Raw genomic sequence first — 22883 nt, 5'->3', positions numbered from 1 at the left:
AGCGTTTTCAACAATGTTCAAATAACAAACTTTTAAGCTATCTTTCAACGTGATACAAGCAATTAACATATTGTTTTTGTTGTGTTCATTTGCTTTGTGTGTTACCTAATATACTTGTAATAATTCAAATGAAGATGATCTTCTTCTGATCAAAACAGGTGAACATCTGCTGTATTTGTATTACCACAAAATTGAGTATTTTATTTGTTTCTACAAATTACACGCAGTTCTCTCTGTAAATAGCATGCGTTGGAATCGAAATATCAAACTTGGTTTATGTATAATTCAACGGATTTAAAAAGTGAGTTTCAAATTTCAGAACAATAGCCTTTATTGGGTTTACAAATGTATTTGTAACATCATCTATACAAGTATACACTACAGTAACGCTATTTTATTGATAATGGGTTACTAACATTAGTTTAATGGATAGAATATATGCCTCATTCAGAGCATAGTTATGGGTTTGTTCATACTCGAATTTCGATTTTCTTTTAACAAAACATCCACGCCTTTTCTTTAATTATCACCAACTCAACAACATGGATGTTATGGTATTCTTTTTGTTTTTCTTTATACTTCAGCCCTGATTTCTTTAATAGAATAAAAACTTCAACATATCTCTCAAAATTTGTACCATTTTGCCTATTTATAAATAACAATCACCAAACTAAGCGTCAATACAGGATTTCCGGCAATTTTGTATATAATGACACTCCAAATGTCTGTTTCTAATAATTTCCGTGTTTAATATATAATATGAAAAACAGCAAACCGTGTGATCCTAATATGTCATTATTCATAGGGACAGTGGTTTTCTTCTTTTATTTCGTGTCGGGAAAAGACAGTCCCGGTGAATGTTTTAGAAACGTCTGGTATTGTACATATATATTTTTATTATTTAATGATTTTATTAATTGCATTTTTTTTCAATTTCGTCAAGTGCATTTTCAGTTTTTAAATTCCTTATACATGTGTCTCGCTTATTTTACATATTTGAAATAATATTTCCTATTTAAATTGTGTTGCTTATTTGTATTTGATTAAAACAGAAATGATAAAAATTGTGTATTATCTGGGTCGTAATTTCTGTAATTTTAGATAGTTGGTAATGTTAAAAATCAAAAACCAATTTTTGACCGTAAAAACTATATTTAAATATTCATACGACCTCTTCAACATGTTTTTGTTTTCAATCGTGGAACGACTCAAACTTGTCTCTTTTACTATTTTTGGGAAAACATAATTCACTTGTTAATATTTTTTTGTTTGAAACCTATAAATCATTATATTTTATGATTATTGTTGATATTTTGTCCATTCAGAAACGAATTTGTTCACCATCGATCGCGCGTTTCAACGGGTTATGTACATTTCATTGTGTTGTATATTTCTCCGCCTCAGACATGAGGCCTTTTTTTTAAAGAGGGGCGTTTGCCAATATTCATATCAAATAAATAACATTAACACATTAAACAACAATTTAAAAAAAATACTTTTTCTAGATTGTAGTATAAAGATAATAATAGTGCATTGACGAGGATTGGAAACGGGGAAATGCGAGGCTCTTAGTGCATTGACTTGACATATCAACAATATAAGGATTCGGCCAGAAATGGGGGGAAAAGCTCGGCAGAGCCTCGCATTTTTTCGTTTATAAGCCTCATCCTTATATCTTTGATATGTCAAGTCAATGCACTATTATTGTCTATATCATTTGTTATTACATTGCAACTTGTTTTTTTTATGTATTGCACGTAAAAACTAATGCCCGCTGCTAATTGTGAACTTTTTAATTTTATCTTACCGAGTATCATAACCCCTACTATAGTATTACATGCACATGTATTATAAAGGTCAATCTAATTGTTGGTGATATTTAGTAAGCCTTGTGAAGAAGTAAACATGTACATTTCCAAGTAAAAAAGAAAATATATTTAGATTAGTAAAGAATTACAAAGAACGTGTACATTTACGTGACCCATAAATTGCAATGAACGTAATGCTGAGTTATAAGTCCTCAATGCTCTTCAACTTTGTACTTTATTTGGCCTTTTTATTTATTTTTATTCGATCGTCACTCATCATGATACTTTTATAGACAAAATGCGCGTCTTCCGTAAACAAAATTTATTCCTTGTATCTATGATGAGTTTATTTGTAAGACACGCGGATACATTCAATATGGAAATCCCTTCCAGGAATTTGGTGTATGAAAATCATGTCATATAGTAATTGTTTCCTCTAGTCACATGACTGCTGAATTCCTTTTAAAATATACTGTATATGAACAATATATTGTTGAATAAGTGTCTCAATTTCTCGGATATTAAGTTAAGTTTCAACATAATTTATTTGGTAATATTCCACTAATAATAAGACCCAACTAAGTCCAAATTTTATTGTTTTCTCCTAAGACTCAGATACAATATAAGTCAGATAGAATTTTATATAACACAACATTTATTAACACAATAACTAATCACAGACATCTGTAATTTAAAAGAGATATTTAAATATTCACGTGGAAACGAAAAAATAACAAAATATATCGACCGAATTCTACTGCAAATTCAAAACGCAAAGTCCCTAATCAAATAACAAATGGAAAACAACTGTCATATTCATGACTTGGTATTCATGCAGAACACATACGGGGTATATATCTCCCAATTGATACGATATTCCCGTGCTTGCATTTCCTATCATGATTTTCTTGATAGATGGTTGCTGCTCACAAGGAAAATATTAAACCAAGAGTTCCAAATGGTGAAGTTGAAATCATCCCTTCGTAAATTTTACGGACGCCATCACGAGTTGGTTGACCGTTATGGAATAACCGTATCACAAATGATATCGGATATGTTCCTAACGTCGTAACTACAATCCCCTTCCCTTTCCTGAATGTGACCTACCGAATTAAAGTATTTACCGGATTTGTTATCACATAAGCAACACGACGGGTGCCGCATGTGGAGCAGGATCTGCTTACCCTTCCGGAGCACCTGAGATCACCCCTAGTTTTTTGGTAGGGTTGGTGTTGTTTATTCTTTAGTTTTCTATGTTGTGTCGTGTGTGCTGTTGTTTGTTTGTCTTTTTCATTTTTAGCCATGGCGTTGTCAGTTTGTTTTAGATTTATGAGTTTGACTGTCCCTTTGGTATCTTTCGTCCCTCTTTTGGTACATGCATTTTTTTTATTTAGCAAATGGTGGAAAAACCTTGTTTGATAGCTAGCTAAACCTCTCACTTGTATGACAGTCTTTTTTCCTTTATTTTGACAGCAATATGTGTGGACAATAAAACAAACATAATAGGTAAACAATGTTAAAAATAGGGAAACAGTAGTCAACATTGAGTTGTAATCTTAATCACTATAATACCAAAAAAAAAAAACCCTCGGGCACAAGATGGCACTTTTACACAAATATATGGACAGACATCAACAATAAGAACAATAATAATGTAGTTGGACATCTGAATTGTGTGATAAAATAATATTGAGGTTCTTAAAAAATGTCGTATTTTCTGTACTAAGGAACAAAGCTTTACAGACCAATGAACGTGTAAATTATTGCTGTCATGATTACGAAAACAGGAATGGAACTTGTATTGGTAAGTATAATATTGTTAGCTGAATTATTTAAATCCTTTTACATGATCGATCCAATATGTAAATATCTTACTTTCATTTCAGTCTTTGTAAGCAATGAATTATTGAAAGTTAAGAATTCTGCTCCAGATTTTCTTTCTTGTGCGGGGGTATCTCATCAACAGTTGTAGCTACAAATAACGTAGGCTTACTACTATTTATACATTCGATGGCTTTTGCGTTCCTTTTGAAGGTTAATCCAAAAGAGGGTTTCCAACGCAAACAATGTATAGAATCTTTTTTTTTTGTCACGTCACTAGATTACCAACAGTTATCAAAGGTAATGAGACTCATCAGTGACGCTCAGATAAGATAATGAATCGTATTTATGTTGGCGACCGACGCCAAATTGAAAACACAAAACTCGCAGTAAATGATTAATTATAAAAAAAATATTAAAGGAAAACCTGTTAGGTTTTGTTTGAATAGAACTTATCACACAGTTAGTAAAATCGTATACGATGCCGTGAAAAAGCAAGTGTAATTTGTGGCATATCTAATAAATTTCGAGTATCTTTTATTAGATACAAATTTCCCCATTACGTCAATGCCTTTCAGACTTTCTCTTGATTTTACGTATGACATGAAATAAGATCAAATAACTCCGAGAAACATTTAGAACTTCCCATAAAATTTGACCAATTGGATACCGAGATAAATAAAGAGATTGGGAAGATACCTTTTACTGCGAGATGTCTATTTCCAATTTGGCGTAGGTAAACGCAATAATTACTATTGACATACGTGGGTAGGATTGCTACACTAGTGATGAGTTTCTCTTTTTTTTTATTTGTAGAAAGTTAGTTTCTTCATAATGTGTGTTCCGTTGAAAAGAAATCGACCACACGTACACGTATATATGTACATGTATGTACATGTATAAAGCTTTGATTACTTTCGGAACATTCAAATACGAAATAATAGATGAATTTCGGTCTGTTATGAAGACTTCCTTTATCGGGCATTTCCAAACAGTTAAAGACTTTGCATAATGTTTTCATCCTAAAATGAAGTTTACAAATGTATATATATTTATTTGCATAAGGTCGATTTCTATCCGAAGCGACCCGTATTATTTTCTAGTTACACTTGTTGAATTTCAATCAGTGGTGATAGATATTAAACGTTTTCCCTAGTCTTCTGGCAATATAAACCTTTTACAACCAAAATAATCTGTTACTGATCATTTCTATCATTTTAGTTATGTTATTGTCTAATTTTTGGCACTTAATCATGTTATTCGTATCTTCTACCAATTTTGTTTAGTATTTTCTTTTATACATTTTAGAGTGCAGAAGAGGTTATACTTCTACAGATGGAAGACAATGTCAGCAATGTAAAAAACAATGGTTTGGAAAAAAATGTCTCCAGTCTTGTGAATGTACTGAATATCAGAGGTATGACGAAAAATCAATGCGATCGTAGTTTTAACGTTGATAAAAGTATAAATGAACATCCTATTTGCATTTTCAGCATATAATTCATGTCATTCTTTTTTTAAACTTTAAGCGTGAAGTTTATACTTTGTATTTGTTTGGCTTTTTAACTATTTTGATTTGAGCGTCACTGATGAGTCTTATGTAGACGAAACGCGCGTCTGGCGTATAAAATTATAATCCTGGTACTTTTGATAACTAATTATAAATCAATCAAGTCTTTTTTGAAAGAACTCATATTTCAACACCTATTGCAATACATATGTAAGATTAACATGTTCATCATTGTAACTGAGCGCGACCTCATTTCATTGATAAGTGATCAACGTTAAAGTTACGTGGTCTTGTCTATTTCTCAGATACCTAACAAACAAAATATTGCTGATGCGAAAACCGATTGTTACTTTTGTATCAGAAGTCATTTATTGGAATGTTATAATATGTGTTTTTGAATGAAGAATGTTTATCTTATTCTAATTCAAAGGTGTCACCATGTTGAAGGGTGCGTTAACAAACTGCAATTAACAACATCACAAATGACAACAGAGGGTATGCTTGAAATTATTGCTCTATTAAATTATGAATTCAACTGTGTTTTCATGAATTAAATCTCATTGTCTCAATTACACTTTTTGTTCATGGAAAAAGAAGCTTAGATAGACAATTGGTCAACTTTACAAGAAATAATTGTACTCGCATCAAACGCATGTAAACAATGAATAATAATTTACTAACATTTTTAAAGTTCCATAAACATGATAAATGAGTAAGTTTAAAGGGATTGAATATGGCAATCATCCTCACGGTATGTTATTTCAGATAACAATGTTACTACTGTTACATATATCTCAATTCATTAGTACGTGTACATATACGGCTATAAAAGAGGGACGAAAGATACCAAAGGGACAGTCAAACTCATAAATCTAAAACAAACTGACAACGCCATGGCTAAAAATAAAAAAGACAAACAGAAAAACAATAGTACACACGACACAACATAGAAAACTAAAGAAAGTTGACAGCTTATGTATTTGCGTCCTTTTAATGATTTCAAAGTCATTATAATGTTTTTGTTGTAATGCTTAAAATTTCTCACATGTGTATGCATCAGTATTAGTCCCTTGTGTTTATTATGTGTAATTTTGTTTGTCTCATTGTTGCTTTTCGTATTTTTTTTGCCATATTAGTTTCAGAGTAAAACATTGTGTAAAAACAATAGAAACAATAATATATATTCATTCATGTCACATAATAAGTATATTTATGCAGAGTTAAAACACAAAAGACAAAGGAACACGATTGTTTTTTTATTTTTTTTTTTATCTTAAAGTAACATCGAGGACCTCAGCACGGAGAAAAACAACTCTTTCCTCGTTGTAAATTTAAGACGTCCCCTAGCATCGGATTGACGGAAGTCTTTCGAAACATACGATAACATAACACAACGGTTATTTGAAGACCAATGCCATGGAATATTCTCAATAAAATAAGTTTTGTAAAGAAATAAAATATGTATTGTCATAATGTAGCCCGACAATCACACTGAACATTGACAAAAACATACATACTCTTAGACAACCGCGAGGCACATCGCGATACATGTTAGGCAGTCTAGTAACAAATATTGTATGTAAAGAAAATTAAGGTAGAATTGGTAAGATGTAACACCACACACTTCGTAATTCTAGAACTTTTTTACGTCTATTCCTATTAAATAGTTACGCGCTTCGTTTTATATACATGTTAGTTGTATGCTAATAGCCAAAATATGTTTATAGATTATTCAACGTCTTTTTCGCTGATGACTAAGATGTACGAAGGGAAAACAGAGGAGGACAAAAGGAAGAAAGAAGACAATAACCAAGTTAATGGTAATGAGTATATTAGTAGATATTATTCTTATTTGTTAATCAATAACATATTTGTGAAGGAGGAGTAATATATTTTCGCTTTCCGTAAATTTAGTATTGCTTGACCACATTTTTGACACGTTGCTTTTGAATTGTTTCTTTCTAACACTGTCACTTTATTTAAGTTTTGTTGTTTAATAAAGGTTGCTGCCTTTCTTATTCATATTTGCCTGTATCCTTATTTTTGTTTTCAGTTGCCTCTTTAAAATCATTCCAAAAAATCTTGTCATGAGTACGGAAATAATCATTATGCCGGTGTATTCCCTTGTAATAAGACATCCGTATAGGCTCTATTTAATAAACGCATCATAGAAGCCAGGACTAAATTTTATATATACGCCAGACGCGCGTTTCGTCTACAAAAGACTCATCAGTGACTGGCACTGACGCTCGAATCCAAAAAAGTTGAAAAAAGTTAAATAAAGTACAAAGTTGAAGAGCATTGAGATCCAAAATTCCTAAAAATTAAAGCATTCTTGATTTGTTACGTTTATCATTTAATAGCAAGGTTTAAAACCCATTGTTTTGTGTTTTTTAGCCATATTTAGTCAGCAAATAGTGGTATATTCTATGTGCGGAGCAGGTCTACTGATTGTGATAACAATATGTTATGTATGTGCTAAACGTCTGAAATATAACAGAACTACGAATAGACAAAATGATAACAATGGTGTCAATAGACTGCCTGAAATCCCACGCGATCTGCCAAATCCAGTACTAATCAACCAGGAACATTTAGTGCAATTTGAAAGTTTGTACGATGAAATCGACGAAGTCAGTAGTGATAAAAATAATGCACCTCTTGAAAAACATGACAAAACATCTGTCCAATCAAAATCTGAAAGTTCTGAAAGCGACAGCGACGAGAAGATGGAACATGATGGGTACTTAAATCCGTATCAGCAAATAGTTAAAGACACAGCTGATAGTCATGATTATAACACTGCAATTGCAGATGCTAGTAAATCAATGGAAATAGATTTGAAAAATAGGCAAGAAACCGGATATATTGATGCAATATCTAGTAATAATCCCAATGAAAGAAAATATTTAGAACTTCTTGATTTACAGTGTATGAATTTCTTTAATGAATGTGAGGTTGTGAATGATTTTAATGCACAGCAATTGAATCCCTCACAAAATATGCAATGTTCTCGGGTGGAAGATTTTCTTATAAGTAAAAAACATAGTACTTCAACGTTTCAACTTTCCAGTGAAAAAAATACATCCAAGCAGAAGCCTAAGAGACTATCGATATGAAAACTTACTGTGAAACCACGTATGACGTTAGACATAGTCAGAGATTATTTAGTTTCAATGTATTTGTTTTTATAACCAAGTCGGTATAATTATTGTGTTACCTATAAAACTATCCATGGCAATAAAGTAATAAATGAAAATAGTTTTGCGTGATACTGTTGAAGCATCCTTAAATTATCTTCCACTTTTGAATTTTAGTTCGGACACATGTTTCTTACAAAGTTTCATTTCCATGCAATCCCATCTATTATGTCTACAATTCTTTGGAATTTTGGATTCTCAATGCTCTTGAACTTTGTACTTGTTTGGCTTTATAAATATTTTGATATGAGCGTCACTGATGAGTCTTATGTAGACGAAACGCGCGTCTGGGGTACTAAATTATAATCCTGGTACCTATGATAACTATTTACAACAGTGGGCCGATGCCACTGCTGGTGGACGTTTCATCCCCGAGGGTATCACCACCCCAGTAGTCAACACTTCGGTGTTGACATGAATATCAATAATATGGTCATTTTTATAAATTTCCTGTTTACAAAACTTTATTTTTTCGAAAAACTGAGGATTTCTTTTTTCCCAGGCATAGATTACCTTAGCCGTATTTGGCACAACTTTTTTGGAATTTTGGATCCTCAATGCTCTTCAACTTTGTACTTGTATGGCTTTATAAATAGTTTGATATGAGCGTCACTAATGAGTCTTATGAAGACGAAACGCGCGTCTGGCGTACTAAATTATAATCCTGGTACCTATGATAACTTTTATGACTCTCAATCAAGTGAGAGATTTAGTCAGCTATCAAACCAGGTTTAATTTACCATTTTCTACAATTGAAAATGCCTGTACCAAGTCAGGAATATAACAGTTGTTATGCATTTGGTTGATGTGTTTGAGCTTCATTTTTTTTATCTGACTTTTCACAGGCATAAGCAAAAATACTTATTTGGCAAGTTATTTGTGAATATTTACAAGGTATTGCACAGTTCTTTAAATGTAACGATATCATATCATAGAAGAAACTGATTCACAACATCATTCATGCGACATTCGACAACACTTTTTTCAATGAAATACATTCACTTTATAAAAGTGGATATTGTAAATTTAGTTGTCTGCACTAGATATATTACAACACCAGATACTTTTAACTCGTACGCTATTGGTTAAAACTGACTTGAAGTTCTCACTATCTTTAACCTTTTGGATTTTTTTCCAAACATTTCAAAATGTATGCTTATGTGCATCAAATAACAAACGGATTAAAGGCCAATTGTTCAGAGATCAGTTGAAGGTCTTTCCACGTCAAATGTGTAAGTGATAATATAAAGCTACTTTCGGTTTTCTCAAAGGTACTATTGGCGTCCAACAGGTTTATCACCAAAGATTAAAAAAAATAAGGCTTTTTACTTTTTTCTGAAGGAAGATGATTTGCAAGATCCAGTTTAGAAATAATAAGCGGTAGCCATGTTGGTTCAAACTCTTTATAACACATTTTGTGTAAATCTAAATCCAGTAAATATTTAAAACTTTGTCTAGTAAAGGAGGAAAAGCATTTGTTGACACCAAGTGCACATTTTTGGAGTTAAGCACACAAGTCTCTCTGTGTTTGTTACACTTTGTTCTTGGTGACATAAACATAAAAGCATAATGTACCAGGAAATCGTTTCTCAAGCGATAACGTCATAAAACGGTAGAAATGGTTTAAATCCAGGGCATTCTAAATTTGTATTTTTTTTCCATTTCTCTCCGCTTCGTTGGTACCAAATTGTCGATGACGAAAACACACAGTTATATTGGTACATGTACTGGAAACGGACGTTTCCGATATCATTTCATTAATTTATTGCTCCACTGAAAATGTAACTATTTTGTATTACTGATCGTTGAAAACATTAACCGTTGATAGTAGAGAAATACATTTTTTTCTGTAACGATTAGCTGATTATCAAACAAGCATGGACAGTAATCCTCGTGGGTTTTGGGCAATTTATATCAACTATGGGCTAAAGGTGAAATAACTCTAATTCTAATATATTATTTTCAGTTATTTGCTATGTATTTATAGTGTATACTTTCTAAATTTGGTAAAAAACAGAGTGGTTGGTGTCTACACATTTAGGATTTTAAACACCACTTTTGTAGAATTATTTTCATCGATTGTAGTTTATTGGATTTCCCTTGTCGAACAGGATTTCCTTCGAACGTTTCAACTTCAACTATTCTAAACCAAACAATTTGTTTGAAATATTTCCGTGACCTTTACTTAAAACTGTTAAATGAAATGGAGTATAATTTTTATAATCCAATTTTGATGTTAAGTGTTTTAAAGTTACTTTTGTTTTCATTAGCGTGTGGAAGAGAAGGTGTATGCAAAACTCAAACATGGTAGAGTAAAGACTGTGTTCATCAGATTTATTTAACGAAGCATGTACAAAATTTATCTTCTTGCATTGTTATTACATGTCTACAATCATTTATTTCAATCAAAATGATTAACTACAACATTATTAGGTTTAACTAATAATCGTATTCTGTAATATTCCTTACGACGCTCATTTACTTTCCATTTGAAATATACTTTGATTGATATATGTACTGAGCCGCAAGAGAAACATATAGCTAGAGTTTCAGGCAAAATTGACACAAAAACGAATGCCACATGTTTTATTGAATGGGATAACCAAAATCATCATTATTGCACAAATACACATCATTTCAGTTCATACGTTGTTCATTGATAAAGTTATTCACCATCATATGCATATCATAGGATAAATTGAAACAATAACTAAGTCAATAGTGTGCATGTCCTCCGTTAGCATTCATAACGGCCAGGCATTTCCTGTACATGAAATGAATCAGACGGTAAATAAAGTTTATAGGCTTGCTAACCTATACCTGCAGACAAGATGCACGGAGTTCCACGGCAGTTTACAGATGGACGTCATTCGTTTTTATTTCTGAATTACTTTCCACAGATGTTCTAATGAATTTGAGTCAAAGCTAAGAGCGGGTCAATGTATAATCGTAATGTTGTTTTGCTTCTAGCTTTTGCTGTATACGCATGTGCATTGTCATGCCGGAAAGAGTAGTTTTGAAGGCGTGTAAAATTAGGCAACAATGTGTTCGGAGAATTTGATCGGCATGGTGATGTAAATTCTTGAAAACAACAGGTCATTATATCTGGTCTAAGCGGATTCCATACCGCAATGCTTGGATCTACTTATCCAGATATGCATTATAAATGCAATAAAGGCTTGCGTCTGATAAGATACCCATACTCCACTGCTTATGTTGACAATTTTTTTCCATATCTGGTCGCAATAACTTTTTTGCGAAATGTCTGGACATTCAATTAAATAAATGATTATCCTGTTGCAGATTACGGCGTATTTTTCCGTCAAATGACTGATTTACGGAAACTCAGGAAAACTAATGAGGAGCAGATTTTTCTCTCACTAGGTCCCTGGTCATAGCATCGTCCTCCATAACAAAATGACAATAATCAACCACGATAGATAAGAGTAAACCCAAATCGTTTTTAATTCCATAACTTTCATAACAAAATTAACGATACCAATTTTATAAGGTGCATGGCTGTAAAAGGGATATTTACATTATACTAGCGATTGGTCTTCAGTTGATGAATGATAAATCCATGCTGACCTTTTTTTCTTCTTCTTCTTTAAATTTATATGGAAAATGAACATTTGTAACTATTTCTAAGTTGTCACTACCTGTTAAAAACATATAAGATGCATCTAGTTATTTATGACTTTTGTAATTATTTCATGTCTAATTTCTAATAAATTTGTGTTTTGTGTACTATTATTTGTGTAGTTTTTTATCTAACCATGGTGTTGTTAGTTTATTTTTAATAATGCGTTTCATTGGTATCGTTTGTCCCTCTTTTACATCAAAGTAATAAAAGGTCATTGTGTAGCAACATTACAACAGTGGTTGCATATGGTGTATGTATGTCCTTATTATTCCGACAATCCACGGCTTGATTGATTTATGGTTGCTAAACACACAGTGACAATTATTTCATGCGTATTTTTAATAGAGTTGATTGCTGCTCTGAAAAACCTTTTGCATGAATCATTCAAAATCGTAAAAACCTTTTAAAAGGTTTAAAGAAACTGGAATTTCGTTGACCGTAATTTTTCGTAACCACAATCCAACTATTTTCCCCAGGTTATGACACTTAACAATTCTACGTCGTACCGAATATAGACTAACAATACGTCAGATAACAGGTGGAAATAGTGCAGCAAGATATGTACACTTCTAGAGCATAATAGGCCCCGCAATATTGTTAAAAAGTAGCTCCTGCTTGCTTTGCTCTTGTTTGAAGTGTTTTGTGCTATATTATTTTTAAATGTCAATGTTGTCTCTCTTAACAGTGCCATGTTCTTTGTCTGTTAAAACCGTGATTTCATATCTAACAATCGAAATTTATTTTTAATCGTCCATGTTGTAAGTTTAGATAATACTATATATAACACATCCCAACACCGTAGGTCTGTGACTAAATTAAACAACTACGCCATACATTAAGCTTGGATTTTTAGCACCTGTAATCATTATATCATTTGATTAAAGCATGCTTATTCGTGTTGCTATAGGGTACTCAGTTTTCTCTGCTTCTAAACTTTTTTCTGTTTGAATCCGTCCTAGTTTACTTACTTCAACCGGAACTTCTTTTATACGTGTTTTTCTTTGTTAATGACATCCTGTGTGATTATGACCCTTGTAAATAGAAAATTTCAAATACCTCGTTTGGTGGTGCGTCTGACAGGGTATGAGTTAAATAGAAATTTGGACCGAAGGTCGACTAATTTCTTGACTTATTGCCGGCAAAGATGTGTAAGATACTAACTGTTAAACAGAAAATGTTATTTAAAAACAAACAAAAAAACAAAACAAACCAATATTGATGTTCATATGAACCCACAGGCTATATTAATCTTCAGCTACCTAAAAGTTTATTTTAGTACGCAAAACCTTTCATTTTCGAAAATATCACCAGAACCAGAATGTCAAACTGAACCCTTAAATGTGTATTGCTAATTCAGTGTTGTGTAACACATTTTCAAAACTCGAAGGTAGATTCAAAAATGGAAGACCGTAAAAGCTTACAATTGATGTTCAAACAAAATCAATCAAAGGAACAGGAAAAACAAATATCTTAACTTATACAAGTTGCTTTTGTTTGATACTTAACTTCTTGATATGACTAACCATCGCAATTTACTGAAATTGTAAAACGGCCGTGTTTTACGATAACAGCAGAACTAAATAAATAATTTCGGTTAACATGGGTACACTTCTGTGTTTGTGAGATTCTTTTAACTAAATTAAGTTGTTTGTGAGTTTATTTTGTGAACTGTTTGTCATTTTGTAATTTTCTTTCTGGTCTAAGTTTTGTCAGTGTTTTAGACCATTGATTTGTGTTGGCCTCAATTTTTGGCTTGTTTACCTATTGTGTCTGGTTGTTTTGTGTTTTGTTTAAACATTGCTTTTATTATAATGGAATGTTATTCGACTGTTGTCATACAAGATATAATATATAAAAAAGATGTTGTATGATAGCCAATGAGACAACTGTCCACAAGAGACCAAAATGACAAACATTAACAACTATAGGTCACCGTACGGCCTTCAACAACGAGCAAAGCCCATACCGCATCGTCAGCTATAAAAGGCCCCGATATGACAATGTAAACAATTCAAACGAGAAAACTAACGGCCTTATTTGTATAAAAAAAAACGAACTAAAAACAAATATGTAACACATAAACAAACGACAACCACTGACTTGGGACAGGCACATACACAAATAATGTAGCGGGGTTAAACATGTTAGCTGGATCCCAACCCTCCCCTAACCTGGGACAGTGGTATAACAGTACAACATAAGAACGAACTATTAAAATCAGTGAAAAAAGGCTTAACTCATCAGATGGACAAAAATACAAGTGGACGTGGCCGGGTACTTGTACATCCCGACAACAAAAAGACACTAGGGACATATCTGAGAGTACTCGCAGTTATCTGACAGCTAGTTCAAAGTAAAAAAATCATGCATCTAAGACTAAACTATCAATCCGTACACATCCAACATCCAATGGATTTAGTATAAAGACGTCATAAACAGTAAGAGAAAAACATGACCTTGTGCAATGCCAAGTTACAGGTATCGACAGATTGTAGATCCATGAATGTGTATATGTATATAACATACTAGTAATATTTAGTTTGCTTTTCATTTACTGATAATGAAATCAATATTTATACCAATAAAAACAATTTTCAATGATCTTATTACAGTATTGATAAGTTACATTTGTATAAGTTTAGCTTGCTATAAAACTAGGTTTAATCTCCTATTTTCTACATAACGAAATGCCTGAACCAAGTCAAGAATATGACAAGTGTTTTCCATTCGTTTGATGTGATTCAGTTTTTTATTTTAACACTGATAAGAGACTTTCTGTTATGAATATTCCTTGTCTTAGTTTAAACATATTCATCTATAGTGGATTGGGATACAAGTTTTGAAACTTATTAATCCCTTTCATCTTTGTAGCACGGTACTTTTTAATATCACTTTTTGTGATCTTCCTTTTCTTAGAAGTACAATTAAGGAAAAACATGCTACTGTGAGTGTTTTTTTCCTCATATTTTGTTACTCCTTGATAATTTGTAGATGTAGTTATTGTCTTTTGATGACTTATGTATATCAGTCAAAAACAAAAAAAGAATTGTAATCATTGATTTACAGTCTACATGCAAGACCTTAAGAGCCTACATTTTGAAGTGTTACAATTTCATTTTAAGGTTTTGAATTCTCGAAAATGTAACGATTTTCATTATATATTTAAGAGAGTATTAGTCATGTTAGTTTCTAGCTAAAATTATTCAATTGATTTCTTTTTTTCACATTTTCTGTTTGTTTCAGGGTTGGTAACGAGCAGGTGGACTTAACATTTTGCTGTGCCTTCTATGAAATGATAAATGGGACTTGCATATGTATGTAGTAACTCTTTAGAAATAGTTGTATAGTCCTAAATTACGAATTTACAACTATATATATATAATACCTTGTGACCTTCAAAAAATCTAACGAGACAACATACAGTTTGGTTAAAGTACAAAAGTTTGAACAAAAACGAATAAAGATAAACAGCAACAATCGACTATAGCTAACTACTGAATAACAGGTTCCTGACTTGGGACAAGCACATACAGAATGTGACAGGGTTTCGGCGCCAACCATTTTCTGATCTGGGGCAGTGGCGCACAACATAAACACAAACTAAAACTAAAAAGATCAGTTGAAGCAGGGCTTAACTCATTATATCGGAATAAAGTAGAAATTTATTGTAAAATCACAGAACGGACACAGAAGGAAGGGTACATTTACATCCAACTACAAAACAAAGACACTAAGTACAGATATGTGAGTACTTGTAGTAACTGAGTTACTGGCAGATAGTTGAACGTTTATTATAGTTATTAGAAATACAGCATCTATCACCAAATAATCAATCAGTACAAATATAATATGCAATGGGCTAAGTGTGAAGACTTTTTAATTTACGATAACAAAATCAATATTTATACCAATAAAACAATAGTCAAAGATCTAATACCATGTTGAATTGGTAACGTTTAATAATAAGTTTATATAAAGATTCGATAAAAATATCAGATTGAAACTATTTTTAAAAAATAAATCGAAAAAGACGTTGATTATAACTGAAAAAGGACCAACAGACCAACAGACAAACAAAGGTACACAAAACTCAACATAGATAACTAACAACTAAGCAACACGAACCATACTTAAACTGGAGATTATCTCATGTGATCAAAAGGGCTCGTGTTATTGATGAGTCTAATTTGGTAGGTCACATTTAGGAAAAGGGTACGGGTTTAGTTACGACACTACTTTAAATGCATAACCGTCTTAATCTATAAAACGAATATTCTATAACGGTCAACGAACTCGTGATGGCGTCCATAAAATTTATGACCTTTAACTTAACCTCTTGAAACTCTTGATTTGAAACCTGCTGGAATGTTGATACAAAGAAAAGTAAAATTCACAATTTGGAAGATAAAATCATCTCTTTTGTCGTCAAGTTTTTTTTTTTTTTTTCGACTGACCCGCATTGTCAATTTCTAGATGCTAATCATGATATGAGACAGACTTAGTATTATCTATTGTGTCTGCTATCTCAATGGGATGAATTATGAATTCGTTCAATATTTTCACAAAACTTTGAATATTTTATTAAAAGATCATCATCTGTAAAGTGGAAAGTAATTTTTAGTATATCGGTAACTTCTATACATTCCGATGAGATGTCCTAAATGAAATATATGAACAAAACGTTATAATAAATGTTAAATGTTTTATCGGTATTTTTTTTATCGTGGTCCTTCTCTACACCAACAGTAACCTAGGCCTGCTATGTCACTCCGTAATTCTTCAATCACGGCTTTGATACTTGATCAAGATTACTCTCGTCAAGCGTTAAATTGTCTTAAAAAGAGAGAAAAGACCACTAATAGAACGATAAACAGATAATCTGGTTTTTATTCTTAAGGATTTTGTAAAATATCAGCCGCTGGACACTATTATAAACTTTTAGCTCGTTAACTCATTTCGATATTGATGTGTAAAATATACGACGTCATACAACAATAGGCGTTGTCAATTTCTAGGTGCTAGTCATGATATGAGGCAGACTTAGTATTATCTATTGTGTCTGTTATCTCAATGGGATGAATTTGTTCAATATTTTCATAAAACTTTGAATAGTTTATTAAAAGAACATCATCTGTAAAGCGGAAAGTATGTTTTAGGATATCGCTAACTTCTATGTAGATTTCGACGAGATGTCCTAAAAGAAATACGTGAACAAAGCGTTATGATAAATGTTAAATGTTTTATCGGTATTTTGTGATTTTGTTTCTATCATCCTTCTCTTCACCAACATCACCATAGGCCTGCTATGTCACTCCGTAATTCTCCAATCACCGTTTGAGACTTGATCAAGATTACTCTCGTCAAACGTAAAATTGTCTTAGAAAGAGAGAAAAGACCACTAATAGAACGATAAACAGATAATTTGGTTTTTATTCTTATGGGCTTTGTAAAATATCAGCCGCTGGACACTATGAGAAATTTTTAAGCTCGTTAACTCATTTCGATATTGATGTGTAAAAAATACGAGGTCATACAACAATAGACATAGAACACGTCGGATCAAGCAAAATTGTGAATGTGTAGAAAAAGATTAAGTTCCATACATTTTGTACTTTAATATCTTAATTATTTTTTTTTAAACTTTTTTCAATGAAAACCATGCAATCAAAATATTAGAATATCAAAAAAATATTCAACTTGCAATCATGGAATTAATGTGTTATTCGTTCGTTTAATATCTTTCTCTTTTTTAAATTCTTTGATTAGTTATTCTATGAGTACTCAATTTCAGAGCCACTTGTTACATTATAGATTTGTTAGGTAACACTATCGATATCAGATAAAAGACAACATTTAAATTTCCGTACTTTTGTAGCTTGCGAAATAGGTTACTTTTCTATAAATGGAAGTAAATGTCATCCATGTACCGGACAACTGTATGGCTTAAGATGCCTACATAAATGCGATTGTACAGTACATCAAACGTAAGTATTTCAAATTGTTCTCGCTGAAGCGAGCACTTCCATATTGATATAATTCAAAAGTTGTATTGAGTACAAATGGCTACTGATAAATCACATGTTTTAAATATAAATGAACTTAATTTGCCATACTAAAATACACCTGAACAGCAATTGTGGTGTTGTTATTTTTTCATTTGAAATTACCGTATCATGGTTTAGTTCCTTACATTAAACACGGTTTTATATGATTAGCATATGTCACTGCAATTAATAGAAACAAAAACATACTCTGAAAAAGACATTTTCTTTAACTTTAATTCTCAAACACAGAAATCGACAGTATGAAAACGAAAATAACCTAAGAAACTTTTGGCAAAATATTATAGGTTGCACTTCTAAAAATATAGAAAATTTCGAAATGTTCCCCTTTTGGCAAAAGCTGTGCCACTTTGACTATAAAGTTTCGTAAACAATTATGTCTTTGAACGGTACGTTTTTTATTCAAAGAACAAAACATAGGGCTGTGTGGCATATTTTCAATATTTATATGTCCCGAACTTCTAATAGTATAAACTTTTACCAAAATTCTTTACTGCCTTTCCTTTACTTTTAGTCTCATAATTTAATTTTCACCGCTACCATATATGCCTATACTGGTATCATTCCTAAGTTATTTCTCTATAAGATGAAACATAGCGATTATATCTGGGACCAGTACGTATACAAAACATGATTTTATCTAATATATAAATATTATATATCATAATCATGTCTGGCTTGTGAAACAGTTGTATTTACAAAGTGTAATCTATAAGGATCAAAAATGCATTTGTTTCTGATACCGCAGTTCCACTAGGCCACGATCGCACTACGATCTGTGAAAAAAATGCAAATTTTGATGATCGTAGTACGATCGGGTAGATCGCAGTAAAGTCGTATCACTGTCGTGGTGAGGTCTTCAAGATCGTGATGAGCGTGGCCAACTTTGAACATGTTCAAAACAATCGTGGTGCGGTGGCGGCGAAATCAGGTCGTAGTAGAAGCGTAGCTATATATAGTGAGAGCGTACTAAGATCGTAGTAAGATCGCAAAGGTCGCTGTACCATATTGGCGAGAGCGTAGCGAAAGCGTGATTCTATTCGGAGAGACTGCGCTACGATCTCACAGCGACGTAATTACGACCTCACTACCACCATCACGTTCTCACCGCGACCCAACTCTGCTTCCACTACGACTATACCACGCTGTTCACGACCATAGTACGTTTCTAGCACGCCCTTGCCGTCCTCATCACGCCCTTCTAACGACCTGACTACGTTCATACTACGACCATCATTCTCATTGTTATTTTCACATAAAATATATCAAATTTCTCCAGGTTTTGTTTGTCTGTATGTAATTAGGACTTCTTGTTCATTTTCTCTAACGGCTCAACCATGCTTCTCGTTTTTATATAAATTAGACCGTTGTTTTTCCCGCTTGAATGGATTTACACTAGTATTTTTGGGGCCCTTTATAGCCTGCTGTTTGGTGTGAGCCAAGGCTCAATGTTGGAAGCCGTACCTTGGCCTATAATGGTTTACTTTTATAAATTGTTACTTGAATGTAGCGTTGTCTCATTGGCACTCATACCACATCTTCCTATATCTATTGACACATCTGTGTCATCTCTGCTATCGTTCACTGAAATATCGTCATTTGAGCTTTATGGACCAGCAATAGGTTGTAATTTAAGTTGGATTGGTCGGTCCGACATCTCTCAGGATTCTTTATTATCAGAGCTCCCTCTGCCTCTACAACAACCCCTACAACCACTCCCACTTGTTCAAGTAAATTTTGGTGGCTTGACTGTATAGTTTCCGAGAAATTTACGTATGAATCAGAATTAGAAGGAATGGAACTGTATTGATATAGAACACGATGTTGATGTTATTGCTGAGAACGTAGTAAGATCGCGGAATGAACGTAGTATAATCGTGGTAAGAACGTGCTATAATCGCAGTGGAAGCGTGGTAAGATCGTGTTGCAATCGGATAGCTCGTGGTATGGTCGTAGTGAGAACGTGATCAGCGTAGAAAGATCTTGATAAGCGTAGTGAGGTTGCAGAATAATAGCGGTGAGAACGTGGTATAATAGTATCGGGATCGTTGTAGAAGCGTAACGAGGACGTAGTAGCATCGTGAAAGCAACGAAAGTTCACATTTTTATGCCGCTCATACCGCGACCTCACCACGATCTGAATTTATTTAAGATCGCGGTGAGCGTGGTGCGATCGTGGTGTAGTGGGACTGGGGCTTTAGGAGTATTGATGTGTTAACCAGGTCGTTTATCATAAATTTGAACTCCTAAGGTTTGTTAGTTTGCAAATCAGTATCTAGTTTAAACAATATTCTTTAAACTCCTGCCGAAACATTTGCCTCTCTTACATATGTTTATTTCATGTGTATCGCGCATGAATGCATACCAGTGAAATCTACAGTGTACAAAGGTTACTGATGCAATAAGATAAATAATAATTTTATTGTATGTTTTATTTCATTTCCTTAATGTACACGCATCGTTCAGAAAAAAAACCGTATAACGATTTTTTTCTATTTTTAAATAGTTGTCACCATGTTGAAGGATGCACACATTTGCAATCCACAACTTCTGAAGGTTTGTGAACATTCATTTACTTTTAAATAGATTGAAGAAAAAATTGGTAGATTTTATTTGTACAACTTCTTTTAAAATGTTGCTTCATAAACATTGACTAGTTTATCTGTTGTCTTTTTTGTGTCAACTGTACTCCTTTATGACCTTAAGATATGCATAGCTTGTTTGAATCACTGTTGTTGTAAAATACGTGTATGCTTTGATTGATTAGAAAATTATATTGTTTTTATTTTTGGAGGAGGAGTTATTAGATGGTTGTTTATTTACGTTTAAATTGTGTGTAGTATCTTTTCAGTATAATCATAAAGCATGTTAATTAGACTGTAATTTCGTGTAATTTGAAACGTTTCGTGGACGTACAAATGTATAGAAAAAAGGAAAAGTGTGAATACTAACATATATATCACAAATGTTTCAAAGTCGATTCACTTTGACTGGCTAGTGTGGATATATTAAGGCTACACATATGAAGTAAACGTGATAATATTTAAACTTTGGTAATGTGTGTGCTTTGTTTTACTTTCAAAGACAGCATCAATGTTGATTCTTGGATGACCAAACCAGGCAGCGAGTTTGAAGAAGTAAACAGCACTGAATCCAATCAAGGTAATCTTGATTTATACAAAAAAAGAAAAATACGATGTTTTATAAAAAGAATTATATAGGAACGAAAATTAGCAACCAATATGAATAGGCCAAGTTCCTCAACATCGGTGTTTGTCAACTTTTGATTGAAACGCAAGATGTTTTCTATAATAAATTTTAAAGTTGTTTCCTTTATAGCTTTGTATTGTAGTCCTGTCATGTAATGTTGTCATTGTAATGTTATATTTAACATTTCCATAAAAGCGTGAGGTTTTTGGATTTCCACAAAACCAGGTTCAACCAACCATTTGTTTCTTAAAATGTCCTGTACCAAGTCGGGTACATGGTCATTGTTATTTTATAGTTCGTTTCTGTGTATGTTACATTTTAATGTTGTGTCGTAGTTCTTCTTATATTTGATGTGTTCCATTAGTTTTAGTTTGTAACCCGGATTTGTGTTTTTTCCCTAATCGATTTGTGAATTTCGAACAGCGGTATAATACTGTTGCCTCTATTTAAGCAAAATACTATGTATTATTGTTGTAAATAAACAAAAAGAACTCAGATTTGCACTGACTAAGTATTGGTACACGAGGAACATACACTATCAGACTAAATATGTTAATTGAAACGACCTAAATAAAAATGTTCTATTGTCTGTATATGCATTAATTAGTACCAACCATTTTTGTAAAGCCGTGCTATCATTGTCGTAGTATCTGTTTGACATTAAGTGTACGTACATTCGTATATTTATTAAACCTCATTTCTTTTTTTAAAGCGTACACACACTTGTCTTGACTAAGTTACCTTCATACCATACCGGATACTCTAGAAACAAGTTTATTACTTTTTTATATTGATAATGGATATTACAAGCTATCTTTTTGATGGAAGACACATATTTCACATACATTGCTGATGTCGTTTATGAATAACCTATGCAGATTCCTTTAAATTCTATGAGAAATTTGTCATCTTGTATTGACTTAAATTGAGGTCGGTTTAAAATGAGAATTTTCAACTTAACCGAAAGCCATTCAGCCTTAGGCTAGTAGTATAGATCTTTATATTTTCTATATTCTTCAAACATTGCAGAAAAAAGTGTAATGTTATTCATACATTTTCATTTTGAGGTTCGCTTTTTATTTATTTCAGAGCCTGCACCATTTAATCACAATATATTGCATCTGATATATTCCGTATGTATAACTGGTTTAGTGGTTGTTATAGCAATATGTTACATCTGCATTCATCGTTTAAAAAATAAAAAGACCGAACAAACACAGAACAATAGCAGTCAGGAAAACGAGATCCAGAATGCTCTTATCTTACCCTTACCTTTTCATGAAAATGCGATTAGACTTGAAAGCATATACGATGAAATTGATGAATTCAGTCTCCATAATTCTGAAGAATTGCCTTCTACACATCGTAACGTTGTTAGTGAATCAAGTTCAGAGAAGACTTCCGAGTGTGAAATGGAAAACCTGCAGAATGACGAATATTTCAATCCTTACCAACCAATCGTTGAAGATTCTAAAAAGCATGACTACAAGACTCTTAATGTAAGCAGCAGCAATTTAGACAGAAATAAAGACAGCAATGTAGTTCACAAGAGTAACGTAGAATCTCTGCTACACAACGTGACAGCTGATCAATATCTAGACGTTATATTAGACCCACGATATGAATATC

At 32.6% G+C, this 22883-nt stretch overlaps 1 protein-coding gene across 1 annotated transcript; it reads left to right on the top strand.

Moving 5' to 3' along the window:
• The first annotated feature begins 616 nt into the window (after positions 1 to 616).
• On the top strand, positions 617 to 8372 carry LOC139487076 (uncharacterized). Its single transcript, XM_071272081.1, has 6 exons — positions 617 to 875; positions 3536 to 3612; positions 4938 to 5046; positions 5570 to 5634; positions 6867 to 6959; positions 7537 to 8372. Exons 1-6 carry the CDS (start codon positions 760 to 762, stop codon positions 8256 to 8258), a joined length of 1182 nt encoding a protein of 393 aa, XP_071128182.1. The 5' UTR covers positions 617 to 759; the 3' UTR covers positions 8259 to 8372.
• The last annotated feature ends 14511 nt before the right edge of the window (positions 8373 to 22883 follow it).

Source organism: Mytilus edulis, chromosome 8, assembly GCF_963676685.1.
Source record: "Mytilus edulis chromosome 8, xbMytEdul2.2, whole genome shotgun sequence".
NCBI classification, from domain to species: domain Eukaryota; kingdom Metazoa; phylum Mollusca; class Bivalvia; order Mytilida; family Mytilidae; genus Mytilus; species Mytilus edulis.
The sequence above is the reverse complement of the archived record's forward strand: the minus strand, read 5'-3'. Positions and strand labels throughout refer to the sequence as shown.

Bases quoted from the DNA above. Each gene is read 5' to 3' on its own strand.
- LOC139487076 (XM_071272081.1), top strand. From the start codon at position 760: ATGAAAAACAGCAAACCGTGTGATCCTAATATGTCATTATTCATAGGG. The intron at 5,047-5,569 runs GTATGACGAAAA...TCTAATTCAAAG, and splicing joins GAATGTACTGAATATCAGAG to GTGTCACCATGTTGAAGGGT. The intron at 6,960-7,536 runs GTAATGAGTATA...TGTGTTTTTTAG, and splicing joins AGACAATAACCAAGTTAATG to CCATATTTAGTCAGCAAATA.